The 11557-nt window shown below is 47.5% G+C and overlaps 1 protein-coding gene across 1 annotated transcript in view; it reads right to left on the reverse strand.

Annotated features, from left to right (window-relative positions):
- The window catches only part of Coro2a (coronin 2A), a 60209-nt gene that overhangs the window by 10237 nt on the left and 38415 nt on the right, over window positions 1-11557 (reverse strand). Inside the window, exons 3-6 of the mRNA XM_008851960.3 lie at window positions 6300-6416; window positions 3130-3279; window positions 1883-2062; window positions 917-1033 (exon numbers count right to left, since the gene is read on the reverse strand). Coding sequence (XP_008850182.1) covers window positions 917-1033; window positions 1883-2062; window positions 3130-3279; window positions 6300-6416 — 564 coding nt within the window. The remainder of the gene's footprint in view (window positions 1-916; window positions 1034-1882; window positions 2063-3129; window positions 3280-6299; window positions 6417-11557) is intronic.

An 11557-nucleotide genomic window follows, 5' to 3' on the forward strand; every position in this document is an offset into this window, starting at 1 on the left:
TTTAAAGTGTTTTAGAGACAGGGTCTCATTCTGCAATTCAGGCTGGCCTTGAACTCAAAACAATCCTCTTGCCTGGGATTATAAGCATGAGTTACCTGGCTCTTTTTTTTTTTTTCCAGCATTCAAAATTAAACCCAGGGCTTTCTCTACCATTAGGTCACATCCCCAAGCCTCTTTTTAAATTTTATTTTGAAGCAGGGAGATTGCTTCAAATTCAAGGTAGCCAAGTCTGAGTAAACCAGCTCCCACTCTGCTCCTCCCAGATTTTCTTTCCCTCCTTCTCCTCTCCTGCATATAATTAAGATTAATTTGGATTTTTTTGAGACATAGCCCAAGCTAGACTTGAACTTGATAAGTCAAAGAGGATGACCTTGAACTCCTGATCCTCCTGCCTCCATCTCCCAAGTGCTGAGGTTACAGGCATTGGGCTTCCTATTTATTTTAACAGATGAATCAGGTGACTCAAGAGAGGGGACGCAATCTAGCCAGTCACTCAGATGCCTGCCAAGTGCTCCCTCAAAATAGCCCTGCTGGATGGGAGGTATAGCTCAGGGGTAGAGTGTTTTGCCTAGCAGGTGAAAGGCTCTGCATCCCATCCTCAGCCCTTTAAAACACCTAACAGACAGCACTGTTCACCTTCCACCCTAGGTGGGCCGCCATCAGCACTGTGCCTGCCCCCGGTGCCCCCCCTGCCTTCCTCTAGCCCCTCCCCAGAGCCTCTCTTGAGACCCCCCCCACCTCCCTCCTAAGTGACAAGATGCTGAGCTGGCCAGATGAGCTGTCCCATCTCCCTGTTGCTCGTCCCTGGCTGCGAGGCCCCCAGCCCTGCTGACTACAGACTGTGAGTATGAGGCTGAATGAAGGAACCTGAATGAGTGAGGTGGGGAGGGAATGGTGAGGGCAGGTGGAGACTCACCTGGTCCCACAGAACCATCTGACGGTTGTTCCAGCGGGATGTCCCAGTGGACAGTAATTTCTTTAGGTTTCCCAGGAAGAGTACCTTATTGGCCCGGTGCCCCTTGTAGCTGGCTTCCTGGAGGGACATGTGTGGTCAGTGATGGACAGCTGTGGAGATGGGACCCCCCAGTCTTTGGCTGGAGTTCCTGGCCTCCCCGTTTGGCTCCTGCTGTAGCCCTGCTTGGAAAGCCTCTATCACCCAGCTCTATGGAGGCAGCACCTCCAGGAAACTGGCCCTGGTCCCTCCCTCCAAATGAAGTCTCTTGCCACTCTGTTGAGAGCTGTTTCTGAGTACAGTCCAGGCACACCTCTGGCCACTTCACTGTTTTTTTGTTTGTTTGTTTTTGAGTCAGGGCCTCACTATGTAGCTAGGCTGGCCTTGAACTCTCATTCCTGTCTCAGCCTCTCAACTGCTGGGATTACAACATGCGCCACCGGGCCCTGCTCCATTCCACTCTTGCCAGAAATATACTGAGCACTTGTTTTAAGTGAGGCAGGAGATCTGGGTGGACACTGTCAGATCTAGGTGGACACCGTCACCCGAGTTGTCTTATTTAACCCTAGTGAAGAAGGACAAAAGGCCCATTGTAGTTGCTGAGCAAACGGAAGCTCAGAGAGCAGAAAGGTAGCACAGTGGCCCAACTGTGGGGCCTGGTGTCCTGATCCTGGCCAGTGACAGAGCTGAGGCATCCTGGCCAGCTCTGGAGTCAGAGCAGGTTCATCTCTCTCTCTTCAACCTTATTCAGGCTGGTCATTTCCTCTCTCCGGCCTCAGCTTTCCCATCTGGAAAGTGGATGCAATGCACCTCACCAACCTATCACACTCCAGCCACCCTACCCCAACCCCCGTGATACTGAGGCCAGCTGGGGATGCTGCTCCTACCCTCCAGCCCACTGACCCCTTGCTTTTTAGACCCTGCACTGACCTTCAGGACAGTCCCTAGGCGGGGGTCAAGAACACGAATCTTTCGATCCTTACAGGTGGTGGCCATCAGGCTGCCATTGGTGTTGAAGGACATGGAGAGGATCACGTCCTGGTGGCAGGAGATTGTCTTCACAGGGCTCACAACTACAGACTCCTTTGTGTCCAGATTCCACACCATCACCTGTTCAGGGAAGTGCCAGCCCTGAGCACAGTGGCCACTTGGCAAGACTCCCATAGTCACACGGCGGGTGGCAGGTGGTGGTGAAACTCAGTATTCCCAGGAGGGAAGCTGAAGCTGGCAGCCAGGCCATGAAGCATAGTGTGGGGTGTATGGTTGAGGCTGCATGGGCAGCAGGGGGTAAGCTGGAAGTCAGGCTGTCTAGCAGTGGAAGGAAAACACCATCTGCCTCTGAACCACAAAACATGCATGCTGGGAGGACCCTAGGGGACAGTTAGGAGCAGCACTTTCCACTTTGTGTGGATAACCAGAGCTGCCCAGGCAACCCATGGCCACACCGGATGACGTAGCATGCCCTGGAGTTGTGCTAGATTACATAGCCACACACACACATCCTCCACATCAATAGATACACAAGCACTTCTGACCAGAACCTTTCAACAGTTTCCACCTCTTTTGAATCTCTCACAGAGGCCCCTGAGGTGCCTCTATAAACCTCAGCAGAGACTGCTCTGTCTGCAGACTTGAGCTCAGAAACTAAGCCCAGCGAAGAGGATCATGGGACAGTCTCATGTAAATCATAAATAATATGAACAGGCCTCTAGTTGCCAGTGCTGGGAACCTGTCCGATCCGTCCTGTCCTGTTCTCCAAGGCCCATGGTCTCTGGGCACTAGGTGGAGCTGGGGAGGAGTTGGGTTCGGTACAGCTCAGCCCCTGCAGGCAGACTGGGTAGGGTGAAATGTGTCCCAATCATGCCCACCCAGAACCTCCAATGGATTTATTTGGGAACAGGGTCTTTGTAGTTGAGATGAGGTTACAATAAATGAGGGTGGGCTCTCAACCCAACAACAGCTGTCCTTATAAGAAGAGGAGATGACACACAGGGACATAGGTGAAGACAGGCAAAGACCGGTATGACAGAGAGGTATGGAAGGGTGCTCCCAGGGCCCATGAAAGCAGCATGCCTCCAACACCAAGACTGAGGCTTCTAGTCTCTAGTGCTCTCAGAGAAGCTTCAAGAGTCTTACATGCCAGTGGGGAGCTGTCTGTCCAAGACCCTCAGACTCACCTTGTAGTCATAGCCAGCGCTGAAGAGGATGTTGGCAGCTGTAGGGTGCCATTCCACCAACCCCACCCTGCGTGCATGGCCCACCAGCTCCTTCCTGTAAGTGGTGAGGTTCCTTGCCAGCAATTGCTTGGGGATGTCCCAGATCTTAATCTAGAAGGGAGATGTGGGTGGCAGAGTGAGCTGGGGGCACCTTGGTACCTTTGCCAATCTTGTTTTTTTTTTTTTAATCTTTTTGAGAGGGTCTCCCTGTACCTTTGCCACCCTTAGCCATGAATCTGGTAGTTCTTGGCAGAAGGACCTGAGGGGCTGCTCTCCATCGCCACACCCCACCGAGTGGAGAAGAAGCTGGAGGCTTCAGAAGGACAGGGGCTTCCCCAAGGTCCTCCAGCCAATCAGGGGATAACCTTAACCAGAAGGAAGCCTTTGCTCCAAAACCTTCCCCAGGAGCTTTGGCCATTCCAGTGTCCCAAGGTAAGCTAAGTGGGTAGGGTGGATTGAAGGCGGAAGGGGCTGCCATGGCAAAGGGCAAAGTCTCTGTCATGGAGGAATAGAAATGGAGCCACGGGGGAGCTGCATGGGGACACGGAGCCTGAGTTAGTGCCACAGGGTTCTCAGGCCCCTCTGTCAGAGCTCAGACCATGTCTCATAGAGATAAGCAGGTTTCCCAGGAGGCTTTGCTGTAGTTCAACACCATTTATTTCCCGGTCTTGTCTTTGAAACTAGGCCATGAACTCCACATGTACTTAGAGCTGAACCTTGTGGGTGGGTCTGCTCAGGAGGGAGAGGTGTGTCATGACAGCCAGCTACTACTGTGTCTAGGGGAGAAGAAGCAGGGGATGCTTCGCAAGTACAGTTACATGGACTAAGTCTACTGCTGTACCAGCCCAATCATCCTGTCCCTTCCCTTCTACCTGAAGCAACCAGAAGGGATAGTGCCAGGTCAGAAGCCTTTAAGCAAGATCTATCAGGATGTGGGTAGCCCACACCTGTGATCTCAACACTAGGGAGCCTACCACAGGAGGACTATGAGTTTGAGGTCAGCCTGGGCTACTTTGGGAGACCCTGTTCTCTAAAAACAAAACAAAACAAAAAAATCCCCACCCCACCCCAACAAAGATCCCTCAGGGGACCCACAGAGCAGGATTTCAAGGACAGCCATGCTGGCCACACGCTCACAGGGTGACAGGGTGACAGACAGGGTCTGCCTGTTTGGTGAAAGTGTTTTTATGTCTTTCAGTAATCTCCTACATGAAAACTGACACAGTCCTCTCAAAACTTTCTTTCAAAAGATTTTTATGTATTTATTTTTATTTTACATGTGTGAGTGCTTTGCCTATATAGATATAAGTGCATTCATGTCAAACAATGCTTGTAGATGCCAGGAAAGGGTGTTAGATCCCCTGGAATGGGAGTTACGATGGTTGTTAGCCACTATTTGGGTGCTGGGAACTGAACCCAGGTCTTCTGCAAGAGCAGCCAGTGCCTTCAACCTCTGAGCCATCTTTCCAGCCCCCACTTTCTGTTTTTTTTTTTTTTCCTTCCTGAGACAGGGTCTTACCCTGGCTGGCTTGGAATTCTCTATGCAAACCAGGCCTGCCTCTGCCTTCTGAGTGCTGGGATTAAAGGCATGCATCACCATACCCAGCCAAAACTTTCTTTAAAAAAATTTTTTTATGTATATGAGTGTTTTGCTTTCATGTATATAAGTGCACCCATGTTTGTTCAGTGCTCATAGATGTCAGAAGAGGGCATTGGATCCCCTGGAACTGGAGTTAACTACCATGTGGGTGCTGGGAATCAAACTGAGTCCTCTGCAAGAGCAACCAGTGCTCTTATCTGCTGAGCCCTCTCCAGCCCTTCACCCCAACTTTCTTTTTTGAAATAAGTTCTTCCTATACAACCCGGGCTGGCCTGGAACTTGTGATCTGCCTGCCTTAGCCTCCTAAGTGCTAGGTTTGCATGTATGTGCCACCATACCCAGCCCTCTTAGAATTTTTTGCCTTTCTTTCCTACTAAACTGGTCTGCTTCTTTCTGTAATACATTCTATTTCCCTTTTTGCCTAAGCTTCCAGGCAGCTCCAGGCCAAACCAGGAACTCATTCTTCATCCCGCATTGCTGATGTTTCTATTTTCTCACTTTCATTGCATGTGGTTGTTTCTCTTGAGGAAAATGGCACAGCTCTGGGGACAGAGATGGCTCTGGAGTCAGATAGGTCTCAGCCCGAACTCCCTGCACTGTATAACCTTGGGTTACTTGTGGTTGGTTCTTTTCTGAGTTGGATATGTTACCCTGTAGGGTTGCTGGGAAGACTGAGTGAAGGAATCAGTGTGGCAAAGTCAGGATACAGTGAGATCTCAAGAAATGCTGTGACTTTTATTCATATCTGATTTATTTATTTATTTATTTATTTATTTATTTATTTAGGGTGTGTGTGTGTGTGTGTGCACGGGTGTGTGCACGCCACTGTGAGTGTTTGAAGGTCAGAAGGCAATTTGCAGGAGTTGTTTCTCCTTCCACCATACAAGTCCTGGGGATCAAACTCAGGTTGTCAGACTTGTATAAAAGCACCTTTACCTATTGAGCCCATTCATACTCTAATCATATGCTCACATATGAACATTTTGTTTTAAGCTGCAACCACTATATTTTAGAAACAGGAACAGAAATAATTATAAATAGCACTGAACAGTATGGGGATGGGGACTTTGAACCTGGCATGGAAGAGGAACTCAGAGGACAACACAGCTCTCTGGGCAACACAGAGAATGGGCGGGCTTGGCCTCTTGGGATGGTTTTGGGTCTGGTTCATAAAAAGCCTCTTGCTTGTCCTTCACTCTCCTGGCATGAAGTGGTGATATTTGCGGACCCCCTCACAGCATGCATAGCCCCTGTGGGCAGAGCACTTCCTGGGAACATGAATCTCACTGGGTCTTATCAGGTGGGCAGAAGCTACTATGCCCATGTTGTGGGTGGGGAAACTGAGGTCCATAGAGAGGAGATCCCACACACCCAGAATGTTTCCTGAACCTCTCACTTTCTCCCTGTGAAGTTACCTCACCCTAGCCTTGAAGGAATTGGGGCACCAAAGCCAGGTATGGACATGACCATGGGCATGGACACTGACCCAGGCCCTTTTTCCAAGTCAGGCAAGCACTGTGCCAACACTCACCGTGGCATCTTCGGAGCAGGAAGCAATCTCAAAGTCATTAAAAGGGTTCCACTTGATGTCCAACACATTCCCTTTGTGCCCGCAGACCTTTGGGTAGTGGGGGTCCAACTTCCCTGTCTGTAAAACAGTGCCACGAGTAATGAGGAGAAGGTTGGTAAGATGTTAGCTTCTGGATGGTCACTCAGTCAGTCAGCAGTCCCTGACTAAGCAGAAAAGTGTGAGGGACAGAACAGGGGCAAATCAGTTCTTGCCACACATCTCTATGTGACCCTGGGGGAGTCACTTCACTTCTCTGAACCTGGCTGTCCTCTTTGGAATGGGATGCAATAGCTGGACTGAAGGCCATGGGAAAGGCCTGGTTAGGAACCCAACACATGGCAGGTGTTAAGTAAAGGCATTTCCATCAGATGCTGCTGTGGGAACAGAATGTGGGGTGGTCCTTTCAGAAGTGGCCTGGCAGTTCCTCAAAAGTTAAACACCAAGTTAAACCATGTGACCCAGAAGTTCTGTGCCTAGACATATCCCTGAGAAATAAAAACATGAATAGGCTGGGCGTGGTGGCACACGCCTTTAATCCCAGCACTCGGGAGGCAGGGGCAGGTGGATCTTTGTGAGTTCGAGGCCAGCCTGGTCTACATAGCAAGTTCCAGGTCAGCTGGGGCTATAGGGAGACCCTGTCTCAAAAAGACCAAAAAAACCCAAAAACATGGATAAACAGTGTCCACAGCAGCACTGTCTGTGACAGCCAAAAGGTGGAGGCCCATCAGGTGAGCAATGGAATACACAAAATGCAACACAGTTACACAGTGGAATATTATTCAGTCAGAAAAAGGAAGTCCATGAATGAACTTTAAAAACATTATCCCAAGTGAAAGAAACTGACATGAAAAACCACATATCACCAGATGAGGAGGCTCATACCTGTAATCTCAGCACTTGGGAGGCTGAGGTAAAAAAATCAAAAGTTGAGGCCAGCCTGGACTACAGAGGGAAACCTTGTCTCAAAATAAACACACAAGCAAGCAATATATTAGTTAGGCATGGTGGCATATGCCTACTGTCCCAGCAACTCAGGAGGCTGAGGCAGGAATTACAAGGTAGCCTAGGCAACATCATGAGTCTCTCTCTCTCTCTCTCTCTCTCTCTCTCTCTCTCTCTCACACACACACACACACACACATACACATACACTGTGATTCCTCTTGTGTGAGCAGATTAGCATCTTCTTATATCTGGTATGCAGAACTCTGATTAACACATTTGCAAAACCCAAAACATGTAAATTCATGGAGACAGTAGATTAGCAAAATTTGGGCTGGGAGAGGGATTGGTAATGACCAAAGGTGGTTGGGTTGGTCTCTCTGTCTCTCTCTCTTTCTCTCTGTCTCTGTCTGTCTGTCTCCCTTCCTCCCTCCCTCCCTTTTTTCCCCCTCCCTTCCTTTAAAAAATTTTTTTTTGGTCTTTTTGAGACAGGGTCTCCCTATAGCCCCAGCTGGCCTGGACTCACTATGGAGACCAGACTGGCCTCAAACTCCCAGAGATCCGCCTGCCTCTACCTCCTAAGAGCTGGGATTAAAGGTGTGTGCCACCACGTCCGGCTTCTTTTTTAAAATTTTTAAAATTTATTATTTTTATTTTATGTGTATGAATGTGTTGCCTGCATGTGTAAGTGCATCTGTGTCATGCAATGCCTAAGGAGGTCAGAAGGGGGCATCGGATCCCCTGAAACTGGAGTTACAGACAGTTGTTAGCTGCCATGTGAGTGCTTGGAATTGAATCCAGGTCCTCTGCAAGAGCAGCCAGTGCTTTTAACTGCTGAGCCATCGCTCCAGTCCATTTCTTTATTTTTTTTTAAATTGATTAAAAAAAATTTTTTTTAGAATTTCATACATGAGTATTGTCTGCATTATTTCCATCCTGCCCAGTCCCATCAACTCCTCCCATGTCCCCTTACTCCCTCTTAATTTATACTCTTCTTTGATTATGATTGTTACATACATATACATTTACAAATATACATACACATTATATAGAGATAGATGATAGATTAGATAGATGATAGATTAAATAGATAGATAGATGATAGATGATGGATGATGGATGGAAAGATAGATGATAGATAGATAGATAGATGTTAGATAGATAGATAGATAGATAGATAGATAGATAGATAGATAGATAGGATGACACCCACCAGCCCCTTGGCTTGTCAGCTGGCTTTGTCATTATGCAGGTCTCATTAGACTATAATACTTCCTTGTTTTCTGAGATGGGGTTTCAATGAGTTTAGGCTTTTCTTGTAGCCAAAGGATGACCTTGATCTCTGGATCTTCCTGCCTCCACCTTCTGAGTGCTAAGATTACAGGCTAGGATTATAGATGTGCACGACCATGGCTCTGCTCTTTTTTGTCTGTTTAGTTTATGGTTTTTATTTGGGCTTTTTGAGACAGTTTCACTCTATAGGTCAGCTGGCCTGGAACTCACTCTGTAGCTCAAGGCTGGCCTCAAACTCAAGGCCGGCAATCCTCCTGCCTCAGCTTCTGAGTGTTAGGGACTGCAAACAAATGCCACCATGGCAAGCTATAATGCCCTTCTTTCCCTTCTTTCCCTTCCTTCCTTCCTTCCTTCCTTCCTTCCTTCCTTCCTTCCTTCCTTCCTTCCTTCCTTCCTTCTCTCTTTCTCTGTCTGTCTGTCTCTCTTTATCTTTTAGACATTAGAGACATTGACACATTTAAAAAAATGGCTGACATGAAATATTGTTGTAATGCTAAACTTACTGAAGCTGGCTTTATGCATGAGCTATACTAAGGAAGTACTGAATATTTCTGGATAAAAGGCCATTATGTATGTAACTTGCCCTCAAATGGTTCAGACAAAAACATACATTAAGCCAGGCCTGTAACCTTAGCTACTTAAGAAGATGAGGTAGGAAGACCACAAATTCAAGACATGCCTGGGCAACTAAATGAGCCTCAAAAATTTAAAAAGTGGGGGAAAGGGTGGGGAATATAACTCTGTGGTAGAGCACTTGCTGAGCATGCTTAAGACCTGGGGTTCAAACCTCAGCGCCGCCAAAGAATAAGAAAGCACATACATGTACACTCAAGGAATGTGGACTCCTGTCATTTGTTACTGATGTGTGAGGAGGTGGGACCCAATATCACTTCCCTTTTCTGATGGTTCCACCTTCTCACAGGTGGAAATGGGGCCTCGGGGCAGGCCAGCCAGTGCATGTTCCCAACAGACTTCAGTGGAGCAGGCCTCCTGCAGGAAACCAGTCTTAGCAGCTCCTGGACCAGGGCATTCTGCGCACTCTCCTCAGGGTGAGTTCCCACTCTCCAACATGGTCTCCTGTAGCCCAGGCTCACTTGGCCTTGAACTCTCTATGTAGCTGAGGATGACCTTGAACTCCTGATCCTCCTGCCTCCACCTTTCAAGAGCTGAGATTACATGGGAACGCTGGCTTGCACCACCACACCTGCCTTTCAGGGTGAGTTTTTGAACATGAAATCTGCTCATGTTATGCACCAGCTTCAGTTCTACAGGCCTGTTCCTCAAGCTTCAAGTGTGATCAAGATTGCTACAGCTCAGAAGAGATACTGTGTATAAAAAAGCAGAAAGGGAGGGGTTATCGTAAGGGCTCAGTGATAGTAGCTGACAGTAAGCCATTATTCCTGACAAGTATCTGACTATCAAAGCCAGAAACAAAAGAGAAGAAAAGCCTGAACATCAGCATTACATACATGGTAGAATGCATGGGCTTTAAAAAATGTCATCTTGGGGCTGGAGAGACAGCTCAGTGATTAAGAACACTGGTTGTTCTTGCAGAAGACCTGGGTTCAAATCCCAGCACCCACATGGCAGCTAACAGCTGTCCGTAACTCCAGTTCCAGGGGATCCGACGGCCTCTTCTTTATTCCGCAGGCATTGCATGACACGAGTGCACTTACCTACATGCAGGCAATACATTCATACACGTAAAAAAATAAAATAAAAAGTATTTTTTTAAATGTCATCTTTGCCTTTTTTTTTCTTGAGATAGGATCTCATGTAGCCCAGACTGGCCATCAGCTCACTCACTATGTAGCCAAAGACAGTCTTGAACTCTGCCCTTTGCCTCTTATGTGCTGGGATTATTGGCACATACCACCCCTATCGTCTCTGTATTTTTTTTTTTTTTTTTGAGACAGGGTCTCCCTGTAGTCCCAGCTGGCCTGGAACTTGGAACTCACTATGAGGACCAGGTTGCCCTTGAATTCACAAAGATCCACCTCTGTCTGCCTCTGCTTTCTGAGTGCTAGGATCTTTTTTTTTTTAATTTTATTTTTGTCTTTTTAAAATTTTTAAAAAATATTTTATTTATTATTTTTATTTTATGTGTTTGAGAATATTGCCTGCATGTAGGTAAGTTCATGTGTGTAGTGCAATGCCTGCGGAGGGCAGAAGAGCCATCAGATCCCCTGGAACTAGAGTTACGGACAGTTGTTAGCTGCCATGTGGGTGCTGGGATTTGAAACCAGGTGTTCTGCAAAAGAACAAAGCTGCTGAGTCATCTCTCTAGCCCCCTATTTTTTGTCTTTTTTGAGACAGGGTCTCCCTGTAGTCACAGCTGGCCTGGATTTGCTATGGAGATCAGGCTGGCCTCAAACTCGCAGAGATCTGCCTGCTTCTGCCTCTGCTGGGATTAAATGCATGTGCTACCATGCCTGGCTTTATCTTTTTAAAAGATTTTTTATCTGTATTTTATGTATATGGGTACTTCGTGTACCACATGTGTGCCAGTACCCACAGAGGCCAGAAGAAGGTGCTGGATCCCTTGGAACTGCAGTTACAGATGGTTGTGAGCTGCTATGTGGGTACTGGGAACTGAACTCAGGTCCTCTACAAGAGCAATCAGTGCACTTGACTGCTCATCCATCACTCCAGCAACTCCCTATTTTTTTTTTTTTTTTGTTATTTGTTTTTTGACACAGAGTCACCCCCTAAGCCTCAGCTGACCTGAAACTTTGCTCTGTAGACAAGGTTGACCTCATCCTCACAGAGATCCACATGTCTCTGCCTCCTGAGTGCTGGGATTAAAAGTGTTTGCTATCATGCCTGACTATTCCCCTACTTTTAAAGCAAACTTATATAAAGTTGGCAGGTTTTTATTTTTTTATTTTATTTTTTTCCGGTCTTTTTGAGACAGGGTCTCCCTGTAGCCCCAGCTGGCCTGGACCTCACTATGTAGACCAGGCTGGCTTTAAACTCACAGAGAT

The sequence above is a fragment of the Nannospalax galili genome, unplaced genomic scaffold (assembly GCF_000622305.1).
Source record: "Nannospalax galili isolate Female #2095 unplaced genomic scaffold, S.galili_v1.0 scaffold106, whole genome shotgun sequence".
Classification (NCBI taxonomy): domain Eukaryota; kingdom Metazoa; phylum Chordata; class Mammalia; order Rodentia; family Spalacidae; genus Nannospalax; species Nannospalax galili.